Genomic DNA, 19,532 nt, shown 5'->3' with positions numbered 1-19,532 from the left:
TGTAAGCATACCCTCTTTAGTGGATGGTTAAAATTGTCGGTAGTGGATTTCAAAAAATGTTGAAATTTGTTTTGCAAAAGTGCATGTATAAATTTAAATAATTTATTTTGAAAGTTGTTTGCAAAGAAATTTTTCCCGGGATCCACTAATGAGAGTGTGACATTAGGCTATATGTTGAGGGAATAAGTCCTTTGAATCCCAGTGTTGGATATTAATAGTTGAGAAATCATGTAGCAAATGTCTTATTTGAACCAAAATGTTGATGGACATATAATTGAATTGGGCCATTAAGACTTGGACTCATAGGGTGCCTAAGGCCTAAGTGTTAGACAGTGTATGCCCTTAGCTCCAATTAGAATGATGTACATTATAACATTTAATGTAAATGAATAAAATACATATTTGATTCATGTTATTATGGTGTGTTTTTGTGTAATACCCTTAAACTAGACACATATGAGACTCGTGTTAGTTTAAAATCTTCACAGCCGTTGGATAGATATGGGGAGATTTATTCTGCCAAGGCTGACACTAATGTGCCGCCAAGTTGGTTGGGGTAGCTTGTCTCAGCTGCCAGGGTGAGACTAGAAGTACATGCAGTGTGGGTTTTTCTTGAAACCCTGAACCGGACCAGAATTCCAGTATTGCCCTGGACCTTGGAGATAGATGGGCAAAACTGGAATGTTACACCTGACCCCTAGACTCGATTATGATACTGCACTAGGTGTCAGATTGGGCTGTCTTTGATATTCCAATCAGTGAGATCCTTAGAGGGGGTCAAAACCTAGGTATGTTGGGACAGTTCGAGAATTTATCTAAGTGGGTGATCATAGTGACAGGATCAGCCCCTTTGTCGGACAAAGTGAATGATCGATGATGCACTCTCTCTGGTGGAAACCAAAACTATCGGCAGTCAATTTCAACCGTTGAAATTTGTTTTTGCAAAATATATTTATATAGAGATATACATACATATATATATATATATATATATATATAATGGTTTTAAAATGTTTGCAAAAGGTTTTAATTCCCGGGATCCATGTGAGTAGAGAGTGCAGTACTGTACCCTGCAGCCGAGGGAGAGATCCTCTCTTGTCGGGCAGTGTTTGATCATTATGGGCTGGGAGGTTAAGTGTAAGACCATTGAGGGTAATACCTGATGGGCTAATCTTGCATCTGCCCACAGTTCTTGGGTTTTTATAAGGTGGCTTGACCCAGGAACCATTTAGTGTAAATGTTGGGCCCATTAAGAGCCCATGGTGATGGACTCATGGGTTCACTGTCTCCTACAGTGAATTCGGCCAGGCCTTATAACAGAGGCTGGGCTGAACCCATGTGGCTGTTGTGTAGATCAATGTTTGGGTCCCACGCCACACAAGGATATCCAACTGGGTAGCAGATAGGAGGGTAAGTGAGCAAATGGACTTAATGGGCCTAAAGCCCAAATCGAACTAGCTTAATGTGATTAATTAAAAGAGGGCGATTTTGGGATTCAGATCAGCAGATAGGATAATGGATTATCCCTATCCACTCAGAGAGTCCAGATCCAAATAAAGATTTGGATTAGGAAACTCCTAATCAGATTAAGAGGGTTGATCTTTATCTGCAGATAAGATAAGGGATTATCCTTATCTTTTAAAGAGAGTCTAGATCCAAATACAAGATTTGGATCAGGAAACTCCTAATGGGATTAGGAGAACCTCTCTTTAAAGGCTATAAATAGAGCAGCAAAAGGCGAACCAAAAACACATAGAAAAGAAGAGAGATCTTCTGGTTCGCAGATCACAAGAAAGAAATCTTGTAGTTCGACTACTTCAAATTTCTACCCTTTCCTGCTCTTGCCGCCTCTACTAGTTCGACCTCCACCTGTAAGAGCGATCAAAAAGATTTATTGATATTATCTTTTGGGAGAAAAGATAATCAGAAGTTGTGCTCACCTGCCCTCCATCGAGTTCTTGCTGAAGAATTCGGTTCTTGCTGAAGAACCATCCTACTGATTCTGCTCCACCATATGCTGTGTCATCTTCAGTGGGAGCAGTATTTGGTAATCTCCTTGGGTGTGAACACCTTTGTTGTAGGTTACTACTACCCCGTATCAGGTATATCCCTTTCCTACCTTTTGGTTTCAGATCTGGTTTTGTTTGGGTTCAAGATTGATCCTTGAAAATGCAGTTTTCTAAAATAGGAAATGTGATTCCCACATGGGAGAGAGAAATTTTTGAAATTTCGCCCAACCTACCTGCAGGGTTCAGCCATCCATATGATGGATCTCTCATCCCTTCACTAAGTAGCAAGTGTTCAATACTACTGAAATGTTCAAGCCCATAACTTATGAGGTGATTCACTCTTTAATTAGAGTGAAATTGGCTTAGTGGGCCTTAACTCATTTCAAGTGAATGAGAGGGCCCAATAATGATTGATCCAATTGGCATGTGGGTCATTTGCCATACAAGTAGGGGTGTAAACGGTATCCGATTATCTGATTCCAAATTTGATATTTGACATAATCGAATTGAATTCAAATGGTTCGATAAACTTAATGGTTGAATTCGAATTTGTATATCTTACCGATTAGTTTATCGAATTTGAATTTGAATTCGTATCGATCCGATTCGATTAAAATTCGAATTCAATTATTATATAACTTTAATATATATTAATAATAAATATAATAAAATTTATATCAATTTAAACTTAAGAGTGGTCATATCCCTCAAAGATGACATCTCAGCCAAAAAGGTTGCAACATGTCACCTACTTGAGTACTCCCATTCTTGATAACCCCTCCTCTCTCTCTCTCTCTCCTTTCCATTCCCCTCCATCACTTTTAATTTCATTCCTCTTGCTTTTTCCTCATTCTCTCTTCCTCTCTCCCTCCGTCTTTTCTATTCTCAAGCTATGAGCACCAAGCAACCACCATTCATGATCAATATCCTCTATAGATTTTTTTCCTCCTTCCCTTTTCCTCTCTCCCTCCGTCTTTTCTATTCGCAAACTGTGAGCACTGAGTAACCACCATTCATGATCAATATCCTCTACAACTTTTCAAGAATAACAAGTGATGCATCCATACTTTGAAGAATAGCAAACGGTTCATCTTAGCGCCTTTGTTCACTATGTTTTAGGTTTTTTTAGTTTACTTTGTTTTCTTCTTTTTCTTTTTGTTCAATGTCTTGCCATTGATGTTTGTCTTGTTCAATGTTTCATTGCAGATGCCGCATATCACTTGTTAGTTTTATTTTTAAAAGACAGTCTCTTCTTCCTCTTTTCTTAATGCACCTAGCTTTGTTAGGGTTTACAAGGGAAGTGAAAATTCATCTAGCTTGTTAGGGTTTACAGCGAAAGTGAAAGTAATTGGTCAAATTAAAATCAAATCAAATATTTGATATTTTAATCGATTTCTAAATCGGTTGTTGGTTTTATATATCTTATGGATATTTAATCAAAGTTGAATCACCTTCTTTGTAATCGAATTCGAATATAAGTTGATTCGATTCGAATTCACTCCATTTATAGGCGTACATACAAGAATGTCTTCTCTCATATCCTTTGAGAAATTCAAGACCTATTGGAGGTGGTTTAACTGATGTTATAAGACTTCTAGAGAGTTTGACTAGAAACATGAGTACATGACTCGACTAGTCATACTAGGACAGAATTAGTCGGCTAACTTGAAGCAGCCAATATGCAATTAGATTGGTATTTTTCTAGGGTTTATTAGAGATTTAATGCTTTAAATACCCATTGAGGGCTAGAAACAAAAAGTTACACATTCATCCACTCTAGACAACACAATTCAGTCCAAAAAACCTACTTTTTTCCAAGAGTCGGACTTGTAGTTGTGTTCTCCTTTCTTCTTCCTTTGAACCCACCTCCAAGAAGCCAATTTTTGGGGATCATCTACTATATAAATCCTCCATTAACAAACGTGATTTGGGTATCCAAACACAGTTGTATTATCAAGGGATCGTGTGATTCAATATCAAAGCTTGTGCCATCTTTATTTGGATTGAATTGCTAGACATTGGAGTCTTGGGCATGAATACCACAACTGTTCTTCCACTTATAAGAACTCTTTTATCAGGTAAAGTTCCAACCTTTCTCATATATTTGGATCTAATTTGACTTGGTTTAAATCCCAAAATGATATTGAGGAGAAAAGATAGTTTTCTCCCATGTGATTTTTCTATACCCTTGTTTTGAACAGAAAAATCCGACCTTATGCATGTCACAACTTTCAATTAGTATCAGAGGTTTTGGTTTAAATTTTGAAATTTGAATTGTATTCAAATTAATCCAATAAGAAATTGATTATCTTGCTGAAATTGCATTAAGTGATTTTTCTTGGTTGGTTCAATTGGAGGTGTCATTAGATTGCACCATGGGCAAGGTAATCTGAAATTAAGATTGATATTATGATGATTACTATGTGTTTATGCCATGGTTTGGCAGAAATAATTAGTGTGCTTGATTGATTATTTAATTTGTATCAATCAAGGTTATAATTCAACTTGGGCGGTTTCTTGTTTTTGAACAAGTTTTCCCAAGTTTTTATTTTTATTGTGTAGATTCAATTTGTATTAGGTTTAAAGATGTAAGCATTAGAAAAATTGTTTTTTTATTTATTTTGGAAGACCTAGAGTTATATCAAAGAAAAGGTGGTGGAGATCATGGTTTAATATGCACAAGATGGAGATCTTGGTTCAATTTGCAAAATCAAAGCTTCATCAAATTGCTTGAAAAGGATGAACAAGAATTTGGCCTTACCATTACAACATTGTTTATTAAGTGTTTTGATTTTGTTTTCTTTCATAATATGTTTGATTTTAGTTCAGACCACATGATCTCAATTAGGTTAAAGTTGCAACACATCAAATCCTAGAATAGCAACTTATTGCATCCCAACTTCACACCATTGTATGAATAATTCACATACTATTTGAGATTTGAAGTGCTGGAACCTTAACCTCATTGGCCCACGTTTGAGACCCAACCCACACACATTAAAGCAAGATAAACCCATTGTTGACATCATTGCTATATGGTTTGAATTGCCTCTTGTAACAAGGATTACAACTTGGACTGTTAAAAAGTCATAGGGTCAGTCACATGTACATTTAATTAAGTGGGCTCATAGTGTTTTAATGTTAAATGGCCTTGGTGCTTTGTTTACTTCTTATTGCTATTGCTTGTTTTATGTGATTGTTATTACATAACTAGTGTGTTGAATCGAACATGACCATAAGTGCTTGGCCATGTGAGACTTTTGGTAACTCTAGCTCGTTTCATATGAGATGAATTTCCTCTTGCAATATAACTTGGACTATTAAAAAGTCATGTGATTAGTCACATGGCTACGTAATTAAGTGGGCTCATAGTGTTTTAATGTTAAATTTCTTTGATGCTTCGATTATGTCTTATTGCTATTACTTGTTTTATGTGATTGTGATTACATAACTAGTGAGTTGAATCGAACATAACCATAAGTGCTTGGCCATGTGAGACTTTTGGTGACTTTAGCATGGGGTCCAAAAAACTCAACCCCATCCTAAGGATTATTGAATAATCCCCTTCTCAAACTAAATCCATTTCAAATTCCTCCCAAAAGGAATCATCTAATTCATTTAACCCATGTAGACTTGGTGTTAATTTTAGTCTTATAAAGGTTAGTGGGAATCACCATGGTTAACTTAACCCTAGACCAATTGGGATTGAAAATTTAAATGTTCCCTCACTATTATATAAGTTCTAGAGATAGGGATGAACTTAGGAAGTCATATCTAAAAGCTTTATGTTATTGGAGAAATAGTGAGTGGATGAAATAACAAATGGAGATGCACTTGAAATAGGGTATCTACTTAATTGTCAATGCTCCTAGATCTCTTCATAAGATAATAGGGCATCAAAGACTAGTTGAGGAGGCCTATCCTAAAATGGAAGACTCTACACAATACCTTTTATGTTTCTAGGTAATGGGTCTACACTTATCTATTGGAAGATGCTTAACTTAAAATGACAATGAACCTTAATATGATAGAGGCTAAAGGGAAGTCCATTAGATGAATGGATAAGGTATCCTTCACATAAATGATAGGATTATGAAGTTGAAACAGTTGGCCTATGCACCTATGTGATTCCTTACGCTCTTAGAAGTGTGAAAATGCCTCATTCTCTAGATATGAAGAATTCTCAAAGATGAATAAATGGTAGTATAACCTAGACAAAATCCCATATTTGGTAGGACACATGATTTTAGGTCATAAATTGACTAGACATTCTTTCTCTCAGAAATGTCATTCAATCCCCTATCCTAATTGTTTGATGATTATAAGCTCAAAGGACCTAACTACATAGGTTGAAAATGTAACTTGAATATTGTTCTTATGTTTGAAAAGTTACAAAAGGTTGTGACTGAAGATGCCCCTGAAGATCTTGGAGAGGAAGCTCCTGAGTTTAGAAAAAAACATACTATGACAAATAAGATAAGAATTCTCTTGCAAAATGTTACATTCTTGTGTCCATCAATGCATCTCTTTAGAAATAGCATGAGGATATCCTTACTTCAAAAGAGATAATATAAAGTTTGAAGAAGATGTTTGAGGAGCATAATCATTTTGCCATGCAAATGTTCTCAAACAATTGATGACCACAAAGATGACTAAGAGTATGCTAGCAAATGACCATACCATGAATATGATTTGCTACATAAACGAAGTAGTATCTCTTGGTTCTGACTTGGATGATGAGACAAATATAGATGCAATCCTTTCCTCAATTCCTCGTTCACTTGATTAGTTTGTATTAAACTATAATATCAACTAGATGAACTTGCAAAAACTCAACAATATGTTGTAGAGGGCTAAGGGACTGATTAAGAAGGATAAGCTCATACCCATGCTTGTAAAAGTAGGCAAGAAAGCTAATAAGAAGAGAAGGAAGGAAAAAAAAAGTCTCAAAAGAAGTAGGGGCTGCCTTAACAAAAAGCAAAAGATTGACAAATGGTTCGACGAGTGTTAGTTTTAGAAGTAGATACTCATGGCATCATTCACCAAACATCATGTGTTGGGACACCTCAGCAAAATGGTAGGGTGGTAAGCAAGCATCGCCATATTCTGAATGTTGCGCGTGCTCTGTGTTTTCAGGCAAATTTACCTGTGAGTTTTTGGGGTGAATGTGTGTTGATTGCAAAATATCTGATTAACCATACTCCAAGTCCTCTACTTGATGGAAACAGTCCATATGAATTGTTGTTTGGGAAGGAACCAACTTACAAACATATTCGTGTTTTTGGGTGTTTATGTCATACTCATTATCAAGGGCGTGACAAAGATAAGTTTGGTTCTCGAAGTCGAATGTGCATTTTTGTTGGGTACCCTTTCGGTAAGAAAGGATGGAGACTCTACGACTTAGATACAAATGAGTTCTTTGTATCCCGTGATGTTGTGTTCTCTGAACATATTTTTCCTTATAAGGTTGCTGCCTCTGAATCTCTTAACACCGGTGTGACCGAGCAACCACCTGTTTGTAATGATGATGTACAATTTTTTGATGATCATGAGCTGGATAGTGCAGATACTTCGAATGGTGAACCAACTCCTGAAGAAGATTTGACTCCGGAAGCAAGGGGGAGTGGTGAGGTTCTTGATGAACAGAGAGGGGACGATGTGAACTTGGAAAGGAATAGTGAAGGTGAAAACCTTGGTCGAGGATGTAGGGAAAGGCGTCCTCCTAAAAAGCTGAAGGACTACGTATGCCACACAACGCAGCACATCAACGACCCCCTCGCTGATCATGCCACATCATGCTCCTCAAGTGAGTCTTATCCTATTGCACGCTACATGACTTGTACTAACTTTTCCTTGAGACATAGACAGTTCTTGGAAGCTATAACTGCAGGGAAAGATCCCACATATTTTTCAGAAGCGATACGTGAGCCACATTGGAGACAAGCCATGAAGGAGGAAATTGAAGTTCTTGAGCGTAATGGCACCTGGACTCTTGAAACGTTGCCCCTCGGGAAGCAAGCGATTGGGTGCAAATGGGTGTACAAGACCAAGTATAACTCAGATGGAACAATCGAAAGACACAAGGCTAGATTGGTGATTTTAGGGAACAATCAGAAGGTTGGGGTAGATTATAATGAGACTTTCACTCCCGTAGCAAAGATGGTGACTGTTTGGTTGTTCTTGATCTATCTTACTATAACACGACCTGAGCTTTGCTATTCTGTGCACATATTGGCTCAATTTATGCAACAACCATGACAAGAACATTGGGATGCAGCTCTACGGGTGGTCCGACACCTCAAAGGGAATCTAGGACAGGGAATCATCTTGAGCGCTAATAGTGATCTCCGACTGTATGCTTATTGTGACTCTGACTGGGCTAGTTGTCCTTTGACACGACGCTCTTTGAATACGTATTTTGTGATGCTTGGACGGTCTCCTGTTTCTTGGAAAACCAAAAAGCAACATACCATCTCATGTTCATCTGCAGAAGCAGAGTTTTAGGATGTTAGAGTTTTTAGGAAGTTGCTAATTTGCATATAGAGTTTTAGGAAGTTAGAGTTTTTAGGAAGTTGCTAATTTTTATCTGCTAATTTTTAGTCTTGCTAATTTTAGTCTTGATGTAATTGTATATATATTAGTTGTTTCCTCCATTGAAAGACAAAGGAGTTACCATTCTTTTGGGCGTCGATCCTTGCAATTATTCTTTACTCTTGAGCAGCAATACGCGACTAGTATGATCTGAACCTACGGACACTGGTGGCCGGAAAAAAATGATCGCCGGTGGTTGGCGATCTATTCTTAATACAAACAAACATCTTACCGAAAACTAAATAGAGAATGAGCAAAAAAGTTAAACTTATACCTGAAAAATCACTTCCGTTCTTACTAAATAGAGAATGAACACAAACATCTAAAAAAATACATCTAAACAGAGAATGAACACAAACAAACATCTAAAAACATACAGGAATTGAAGTTTCTGTGAATCAGTTTCTGAACACTAACCGGATCTCCCAAGAAAATCTGTTCCAACTCTTCCCAAATGTTGAAATGGTTTTTGTTGGAAGGAGACTCATGCTCCAAGGTGGCCCCGAAACGTGCGGTTCTATTGGGAGACTTTGGATCTCCTGCCCACGATAACTCTACCCATGTCTACTAACAACACACTACCCCTGTGAATTGAGAACATCTCCCCCGCATAATACTATGTAGGAGGATGATGTGTTCTCCATGTGTGACTATGATGTTATATGGGTAGACATAGACAGATTTTGTGTGGGCAGGAGATCCGAACTCCTATTGGGAAAGATGAGACGGCCATTAAGGTAGGCTTTGGTTGAGCAATTTTATTTTGTTTATTTATTTATTTTTGCTTCAAATATTCGGTTGAGATTTTGTTGAATTTGAGATGACTCTTATTTTACGGTTCGTAGGTAGAGGGTTCATCTGAAATGGCTGAATTGGATAAGCAATTAAGTGTGGTTTAGGCTCCTTAATTTCTGAATGACAGGTTAGAGTGAATAATTAATATTTTTGTCTAAATATTTTTTTATTTGCAATTGTAAAATTAATGAAACATCAGTCTTTAGGGTCATTTCCTAGAAGAAATTTTCCTTAATGGTGAAGAAATCCCAAACATCATTCTTTGGGATTTTATTTTGGTAAACAAGTGATAGTGATAGGCAAATGTTTCTATTGTCAATCCAAGTCGTCTGAAAAGAAATGGCTCGTTGACAATTAGATCCCTAATCTTGACTAAAAGTTTATCGTTTTTTCGTGGGACTTTCTTTGGGTTTATTTTCTCTCAGACTGACCTTTCAGGGTGGGCCCTTAATTTTTTGTGGGTGCCCGATTATATTTCTCTTTTTGTTATTTTTTGGATGTGTTTTTGGCTCCATAACCCTTTAACTTTGCTAAAAAGCCAATTTCGACCCTTAATAGAAAATGTTATTTTTCACCATAAACTTGATAAAAAAGCCATTTGTTGAATTACATTAAGTGGCTCTAAAGTAAATTACATTTCGACCCTAAAGGGCATATTTTTAAAATGGACCACTTTAATAAAATTAATCAAGTAAATTACATCAAGGTCGCTCTAAAGTATTTAATTAATTAAAGTATGTTAATTAATGTTTGATCCAATAAATGGTTTTCGGGTCATTTTTTTATTGTAATTATATTTTATTTTTTATGTTTCAAAATATCATGGATTGATCCATATTTGAACCAAACAATTGAATCATTGACCTAAACAACAATGACCAAAGGGGTCTTGTTTTGGGTTGGGTTTTAAAACCTTGTTTAATTGGATTAATTAATTTATTAAATCAATTAATTAATTTCATTTAATTTGCTTAATTTATTTAATTAACTTAGTTAAATACTTTAAGGTCATTTCATTGGACGTTTGAAGTAATGCCATTTCAAACACCATCTATTTCTGTCTACAAATTAAAATTAAATGGTGTTCTTATTTAGGTAAAAAATGACCTTTTCTATTCTTTAGGATCGAAATGGGCCTTTTTCCCAAGGTTGATGAGTTATGAGAACCAAAAAGAAGTTTCAGCCATGGTTTTCAAAACCGGACCAGACCGAAAAAATCAGGACCCGGTCACTAGACCAGTTCCAGTTTTCCCCCTAACATCGTTGATTTTGGTCAACGAACCGCTGAACTGGGCGGTTAACCGTTCGAACGGTTTTGACTGTTTTATTTTTTTCGAAAATTTTTTATTTTTGTGTCAAAACAGGCCGAGCATTCAGTTCGAACGGTCGGACTGTTCAACCCGTTCGATCACCGGGTCGGTTTTAAAAACCATGGTTTCAGCAATTTACCCCGTTTTCAGTGTCACATACCGTTCATTAAAAAATTTTGCTTATAACTTGCGTTTCCAGTACGTTGAAGAAAACTTGGTTTGCAATGTGAAATGGACATTTTAGTTTAAAAGCATGAAGTCGAGTCCAGTTACTATTTCCGGGAAGTTTTCTCCCGTAAGTCTGTGCCTGTGAGTCAAGTCAAGACGCGGTTGGTTGTTTCTATTATTGCACAGATGGGTCACGCCTATAAATATCCAAGTTGTAGACCGCTCAATTCATCCCTCACACCCTCACCAGTCACCACCGCTAAACAAAATTGCTTAGACATGGCAGCCAGACCAGTAGTTGTGCTTCTTTCTCTTGTCTTGTTTTCCCTGGTTGTGAGGTCACAAGCAGGAGGAATAGCAGTGTATTGGGGCCAAAACGGAGGAGAAGGTAGTTTGGGCGATACATGTGCCACAGGCAACTATCAGTTTGTGAACATTGCCTTTCTAGTTGCATTTGGCAATGGCCAGACTCCACAGCTCAATTTAGCTGGCCATTGTGACCCAACCTCAAATGGTTGCACCGGTTTGAGTAGTGATATAAAAGCTTGCCAGAGCCAAGGCATCAAAGTGCTTCTTTCCCTTGGAGGTGGCGCTGGAAGCTACTCCCTTTCTTCTGCGGATGATGCTCAGCAAGTCGCAAACTACCTTTGGAACAACTTCTTGGGAGGCCAGTCAGATTCACGTCCATTAGGGGACGCTGTTCTGGACGGAATCGACTTTGACATCGAGGGTGGCACGACCCAGCACTGGGACGAGTTGGCTAAGGCTCTTAATGGATTCGGTTCTAAGGTTTACTTGAGTGCTGCTCCGCAATGCCCCTACCCAGATGCATGGCTTAATGGTGCAATTCAAACTGGCCTCTTTGATTACGTCTGGGTCCAGTTCTATAACAATCCTCCATGTCAGTATGCCGGAAGTGCTGACAATCTTATAAGCGCTTGGAACCAATGGACCTCGTCGGTTCCAAATAGTCAGATCTTCTTGGGGCTGCCTGCCGATTCAAGTGCAGCCCCCAGCGGTGGCTACATCCCGCCAGACACACTAGTGTCTCAGGTTCTACCCTCTATTCGGTCTTCTTCCAATTATGGTGGTGTGATGCTGTGGTCCAAGTTTTATGACAATGGCTACAGTTCTTCTATTAAGAACAGCGTTTGATTTCATTTTTCAACTGCTGCTGTGTTCTTATGTATTACTTATATGCATGACCTCATGCATTAATGTTCTTGGTCCAAATAAATTTTAGTTTCTCCCTTCATAACTACTCCATTACCAATTTAGCAGTAATATAATTAATTATGCTTAATTTTCATCTCAAGTTCTACCCTCCAGTACTCAGTCTTCTTCCATATTTGGTGGTGTGATGCATTCTATGTCGTCCATGTTTTGGGACAATGGGTACGTACATGCACTTCTTCTATGGCCTAGATTGTGTTCGATTTCAAGTGTTTCTGCTCTTACATGCATGGGCTGATTGTTCTTCGTCCAAATAAATTTTAGTGTCTTTACTTCATAATTTCGTTATCTAAGTATGCCTTTAATTACATATGTCAAAATTAAAATAAATGGAATTTTTTTCGGAATGTATTTTGAAAAATCTCTGCCAATGAATTTGCAATTTGCCACATAAAATTAATCAACCGGTGTTGTACGTACCTCCCTCACTCTAGTCATCAACAGAACTATCAATATTAGCAGTCATATATTGAAATCTTGTAGGCTTTGATGTTAAAATTCCCGATAAAAATGGCGAGCCATTTGACTCCTTTCTCACTCTAATTTATTCTTTTTTCCTAAGCCCGAAAGCAATTCCAAAACAAAACGAAAACAAGAAAGAAACAACAAGGGATTAGGGCAACTTTTTGCCCCTAAGAGCAACAAAAGTAACACTTTTTCAAGAATTACAATTTCCAGTTACTTTTTTGTGAAAAATATCATATAGGAGCATTAACATACGAGGTTTTTATATGTATGGGATACAATTTTTATTGGACAAAATTACCCTTCTTATTCAAAACGCTCTCCCTCTCTCTATCTCTCTCTCTCGATCAAAATGAGATGACCTTGGTCATCATTCAAAGCGCGTGCTCTCTCTCTCTCTCTGACATGGAGAAAAACAGAGAAATGAGATGACCTTCTTCTCTTTTGTTAACTCATCAAAAAAAGGTTTCTACTCATCGGATGGGGACGTCGGAGACTTCTCGAGAGCCCTAGCTCGGACCGAATCCTTGACGATGTCGGTGGTGCTTTCGGCGGATCAGTCTTCCACTTCTTCAAAGGCGTCTACAACTCCCCAAAAGGTGAGCGTCTAACCGGTGGTTCTCAAGCCGCTCACATGAACGCTCCCCGTGTCGGTGGCAGCTTCACCGTCTAGGGCGGTCTCTCTTCCGTCTTCGATTGCACCATGGTCTATATCCGACAGAAGGAAGACCCTTGGAACTCTATCATCGCTGGTGCTGCCAGTAGCAGGTTCAATGGGGTGTTGCTTGCTTTGATCGAAGGAACTGAGATCATACTAAACAAGGTTCTTGGTGCTCCTCAGAATTTTCATCCATTGGAGGAGCCATTACCTAGTGTGCCAATCCGTCTAATTTTCTAGGGTGCTAGTGGAAAATTTTCAAATCAGAAACTGACACAGACTCCAACTCTTGAAGCTTCAACAGAGGGGTCTTCTTCTTCTTCTTGGTTTGGGGGTTATTTGGCAGTAAAAAGAAGCAGGAGACAGGGACTGATGATGGTAGTGGAAGTAATATGGAGGTTTTGGAAAGTTTTGATACACCAATTGCGTCATTTGAGTACAAGTAGATGAGTACAGAAGACTTTGTAGTGGTAAGTGAAAAGTAGAGATTTGATATTATATGTTCTAGATGGTTTTAATTTGAGCACTTGTTCTTGTTGGTTTGAATTAGTAGTTGTATGGAAGATTTGTTATTTATTTAAGCAATGACAAACCAAGGGAAATCTTTTTCTCTGTTAAAATTTTGTCGAATTAGTGCAATAAAAGATTACAACATTATTGTTGGATTTTAATCTCATTAGAGATTAAATCCAATGGGTTTTATTGGTCAACTACATGAGAAATTACATCTCCACACTTGTTTTGGAAAATGGCTTTTCTCTTACAAAAACCAGTTTTGAACTTGTCCCACATTGGAAAATTATAAGTGTCATTTTGAGTATTTTAATAGGAGCTGATTTACACTCCTTAGATAAAGAAAGGAGAATATGGAGGTTGCTACTGTGCAACACGTGTGCGCGCGTGTGTCCGGTGCAATGAGGTGCTATAGAAGCATACGTTGTTTGCAAATGGCAGCTTTGGTTTTGGTGTGATGCTGACCGTTGATATGATTTGATCGGATGTAATCAAGAGGCATAATTCAAAGTTAATAGTCATTAACTGTTAACTACCTTTTAAGGAGTCACTATGTTTGAAATTGTGAAAACATTGTAATTGTTCAATGTGTTAGTCCCTGTTCATTCAACAGATTGATAGAGGGCAAATGAAACACTTGACTGGCGCTGTGACACTGAGCCAAAGAATACAGATTTGACCCAACTTGACTAAGATCCAAAATGGCTTTTTCCTTGCAAAGCAGAGTTGAAGCTCACACTTTCTTAGAACAGAATATATATGTGTGCTTCTTCTAACGCTCAAGAAAGTTACTGTTAGAGTGCTAACAGTAACAAATCTCTGCAGTATGGATTTAGGTGCACTTGGACCTGTTCAGCACATTAGGTTAGAGACAAGTGTCCCACTAGGTAGGATTTTCTGCCCAAGCTTTCTCAACTACCTAGCCAAACCATTGACCATGTCAAGCAAGTGGAGCTGACATGGCAACAGTATGTTTATCCGATAAGAGTGAATCAAGCTGTAACAGTAAATAACCCAAGTGGAGAATAAGACCTATGCTTTATTTAGCAGTAGGAACATTTTTACCCATTGATGTAGGCTGAGCCATCGGCAGTAGGATTTATACATATACCAAGGTTATCCATTTGAGGGCATCTAGCCACTCACACTAACATCTCCCGCTTGGCCATTTATGCCAGAGACATTTGCTAACATTTGAGACCCAAATTGTAAATGTGCCTCTTGAAAGTATCACCAACAATAGCCTTTGTAAATGAGTCAGCTAGCATACCTTTTGTAGGCACATAGTCCACCTGGATTTCCTTCTTTTGGTAGATATCAAATAAATATCTGTATTGAAGTTCTATATGTCTTCCCTTGGGGCCAATTTCACCATTCTTCATCATCTGAATTGCAGCTTCATTGTCATTGTATATTTGAGATGGATCACTTTGCAATTCTCTTATCTTGAAGTCTTTTAAAAACGTCTTTATCCATACAGCTTCTGAGGCTGCTATACTGCAAGTTATGAATTCAGTTTCCATTGTGAATTTTGCAACACATCATTGCTTTTTGTTGGCCCATTAAACAACTCCGACGAAAAGGAAGACATATCCAGTAGTTGACTTTCTATCGTCAACATCCCCTTCAAAATCGGCAACACAATATCCGAATATTTTTAAGTTATCACAACAATATGTTAGCTTAGTACATTTAGTTCCTTTGAGATATCTAAAAATTCTCTTTACTGCTTGCCAAGGCTTTCCTGGATTGCTTTGATATCTACTAACTAAGCTAACGACAAAACATAAATCAGGCCTAGTGCACAACATGGCATACATTAGGCTGCCCACTGCTTGAGCATAAGGTTTCTTAGACATTTCATCTTTTTCTTGTTTAGTCATTGGACACATATCTTTGGTCAATTTTGTGGACTGAATTATTGGTGTGTCAATAAGATTACACTCATCCATTCTAAACCTATTAAGAATAGTATCTATATATTTTTTTTGAGAGAGTGAAAGTGTTCTATTTTTCCCATCTCTTTCTATTTTTATCCCAAGAACAAATGAGGCATCTCTTAAATCTTTCATTTCAAATTGGGATTTCAGCCAATCCTTGTTTTTTCTATAATTTCTATATCATTTCCAGCAATTAGGATATCGCCTACATAAAGAGATAGCAATATAATGGAGCTCTCACTATTCAAGACATATACACAGTGATCAAATGTATTTGGAACAAAACCAAGTTTTATAATGGCATTATGAAAAGTGTTAGACAGTTATGCCCTTAGCTACAATTAGATTGATGTATCTTTTGACATTTATTGTAAATGGATAAAGTACATAATTGATTCATGTCACTATGGTGTGTTTCTATGTAATACCCTTAAACTAGACACTTATGAGACTCGTGTTTGTTTAGAATCTTCACAGCCATTGGATAGATTTAGGAAGATTTATCTTGCCAAGGCTGACACTAATGTACCACCAAGTTGGTTGGGGTGGCTTGTCTCAGCTGCCAGGGTGAGACCTGAGGTACATCTAGTGTGGGTTTTCTTGAAACCCTAAACTTGACCAAATTTCAGTATTGCCCTGGACCTTGGAGATAGATGGACAAAAATGGAATCTTACACCGGACCCCTAGACTCGATTATGGTACTGCACTAGGTGTCGGATTGGGTTGTCTTTGATATGCCAATTAGTGAGATCCTTAGAGGGGGTCAAAACCTGGGTATATTGGGACAATTGGAGAATTCATTTGAGTGCGTAATCATAGTGACAGGATCAGCCCCTTTGTCGGACAAAGTGAATGATTGGGGAATGTACTCTCTCTGATGGAAACCTAATCTGTCGACAGTTGATTTCAAACATTGAGATTTGTTTTTGCAAAATATATTTATATAGAGATATACATACCTAAATATATATATAGAGAGAGATATACATACATAAATATATATATATATATTTTATGGTTTCAAAATGTTTGCAAAAAGGTTTTAATTCCCAGGATCCATGTAAGTAGAGGCCCTCTCTTGTCAGGCAGCACTGTACCTTGTAGCCGAGGGAGAGGTCCTCTCTTGTCGGGTAGTGTTTGATTATTATGGACTGAGAAGTTGAGTGTAAGCCACGGTGATGGACTCAGGGGTTCACTGTCTCCTATAATGAATTCGGACAGACCTTGTAACAAAGGCTGGGCTGAACCCATATGGCTAATGTGTAGATCAATGTTTAGGTTCCACGTCAAACAAAGAGAGCCAACTGGGCAGCAGGTTAAGGAGTAAGTGAGAACATAGGCTTAATGGGCCTAAAACCCAATTCGAATTGGGCTTAAGTTAGTTAATTAAAAGGGGGCAAGATATGATTTATAATCTGATTAGGATTAGCTGAAGGATAAGATTAGTCTTATCCATTCAAGAGTCCAGATCCAAATTATCAGATTTGGGTTAATGAACTCTCTCCTAATTAGATTAGGAGGCTGATCCTGAGAAGGCTATAAGTAAGGGGGCAAATTCCTTAGTTAAAAAACAATACAACAACCTGAAGAATTCTCTCTTATTCTTTCCATCCCTACCCAGTTCGATCTCCTCTTGTGGAATTGATCAAGAAATGTTCTTGATATTGTTTCTTGGTTGAAGAAACAATCTAAAGTCATGCCCACCAGCCCTTGTTCAAATCTTGTTGAAGAATCCTGATTCTTGCTGAAGAGCCATCTTGCTGATCCTGCTTCATCACACACTATGTCATCTTCAGTGGAAGCAGGTTTTGGTCTTCTCCTTGGGTATGAACAACTTCATTGGGAATTACTACTACTTCATATTAGGTATATCCCTCTTCTTCCTAATGGTTTTAGATCTGGTCCGATTTTGGGTTCAAGATTGATCATTGAAAATGCAGTTTTCTAAAATAGGAAATGCAATTCCTAGATGGAAGAAAGAGAAACTTGAAATTTCGCCCAACCTTCCTACACGTTTCAACAATCCATATGATGAATCTCTCATCCCTTCAGTGGTATTAGAGCCATGGTTTGATTCTTGAACCAAAATTAAGCCAGATTTGATCTATACAAATCGGTAGAAACTGTTCTACCCGATTTGCATAGTTTGCAATTTTTTTGGGAAATCGGCTCCCAGTTTTGGGTGAATGATCTGAAAATAAATCTTTATTACTCTGTTATATATTTTGAATTGTTCTATTTATATTTCTTGAATTGTGGGTTGTTCGTATGGAGGAGATCTGCGGTGCAAGAAATCTGCGCATTTGTGTTTTTTTTCTATTCATTCTTGGTCTGTAATTGATTTTATTTTTTTAATTTTAGATGGAATGTATAGGAATTTATTCTGATGTAATATTAATAGAAAATTAGGTTTTCTATTTTATTTCATTGAAGACGAAACTAGTTGCAGGGTTGCAGATTTGGGTTCGACAATCTGCAAAACTTTCGTTTTGTAGGGTTGCAGCCTTACGAACAGCCCTCTTGCTGTTGTTTACTAATTCTTGATTGTCATGTATCAGTTTCTTTATTTTCAGATCATGTCTCTTGAATTAGATCTTGAATTAAACATCAAACCCTAGACCCATTCGTACTAGATTGGACCAAACTGGTTGGACTGAATTTATGGTTTGATGGGGCTGTTCTCAACCCTAAAATTTCCTTCATGGGCCGAGGGGTTGATTGTTAATTGCAAGATGCAATTCAGGCCACATCTGTAAAATCCAGTTTTGATCTGTTAAAACTGCTTTAGCCCAATTCAGCATAAATGATATATGGGCCGAACTGCTCTTTGTAGTTTAGCCCATATACCTAGATAATATTTTTTGATAATATTATGGACTTTAAATGGGCTGAAATGGTTTTTAAATTTTAATTATGGGTTTTATAGTTATTTAATTGATTGGATCAATTATAGATTTTATGCATGTGATGTATGGATGTGTGATGTGCTACATACATGAGCCATAAGTACTTGGCCCATGTTAATTTGATAGTGGCTCTTTCGAACACCATGGTTGAATGCAAATCATTGCCATGGTGCCCTTAAGATCATTGGATGATCTCCCTTCACAGTGGGGCCCGTTTCAGTTTCTCCCCAAGAGGAACACCCCGAAACCCTATCTATCTTGGGCTCACTTTGAATCTGGCTTTATGAAAGTCAGTGGGAGCAACTTTGGTTTGACCTAAATCAGATTTAGGGAGTTACCTTTTTTCGTTCCTTCCAGTAAATATAAGTGTATGTGATAAGGAATTTCATATGATGAATTCTCTAAAGGCCTTCCATCATTAGTATGAAGGTTGGCTGTATTGGTGGGTGGAGATGCACCATAAATTGGGCTATCCAATTACTAATGCAGTTGGATGGATTGCTTCATACGATGATAGGGGCGTCATAGACCAATGTGGGAGGGGTCTATCCTAAAATGGATGAATCTTTCACGATACCTTGGCGTTCACGAACATGATGGGTGAGCACTTACTAGATAGAAAGGTTTAACCTAAAATGGCTATTAACCTTGTCTGACAGAGGCCAAAGGGAAAGTTCATAAGATGAGTGGATGAGATTCTTCACTGAAGGTGGTGGGGTTTTGCAGTTGAAATAGTTGGCTCCATGCACCCCATGTGGTTTTCCATATTTCCAAAGACACAACTATCTCCGTCACTGAGATTGGAGGGAATCTCAAAGATGCCCAAAATGGAAATGGAACATAGATTAAAAGCCCTCTCTATGTGATGACATGAATCAATTTAGGTTGTAGATTTATAAATCTACTTTGCCTTTACCAGAAATGGCAAATGCAAACTTCACCA

General features: G+C 37.7%; 1 protein-coding gene and 1 pseudogene across 1 annotated transcript; both read left to right on the top strand.

Moving 5' to 3' along the window:
* Positions 1–11,096: 11,096 nt before the first annotated feature.
* Positions 11,097–12,181, top strand: LOC148789834 (acidic endochitinase-like). Its single transcript, XM_088892652.1, has one exon. The coding sequence runs from the start codon at positions 11,153–11,155 to the stop codon at positions 12,026–12,028; it is 876 nt and encodes a 291-aa protein (XP_088748778.1). The 5' UTR covers positions 11,097–11,152; the 3' UTR covers positions 12,029–12,181.
* Positions 12,182–12,339: 158 nt separating this feature from the next.
* Positions 12,340–13,974, top strand: LOC109115079 (mitochondrial import inner membrane translocase subunit TIM17-2 pseudogene; annotated as a pseudogene).
* Positions 13,975–19,532: the final 5,558 nt, after the last annotated feature.

This window comes from Nelumbo nucifera, chromosome 8, assembly GCF_055504915.1.
Source record: "Nelumbo nucifera cultivar China Antique chromosome 8, China Antique-T2T, whole genome shotgun sequence".
NCBI lineage: Eukaryota > Viridiplantae > Streptophyta > Magnoliopsida > Proteales > Nelumbonaceae > Nelumbo > Nelumbo nucifera.
This window is presented reverse-complemented; position numbering and strand designations above follow the sequence as displayed.

Bases quoted from the DNA above. Each gene is read 5' to 3' on its own strand.
- LOC148789834 (XM_088892652.1), top strand. From the start codon at position 11,153: ATGGCAGCCAGACCAGTAGTTGTGCTTCTTTCTCTTGTCTTGTTTTCC.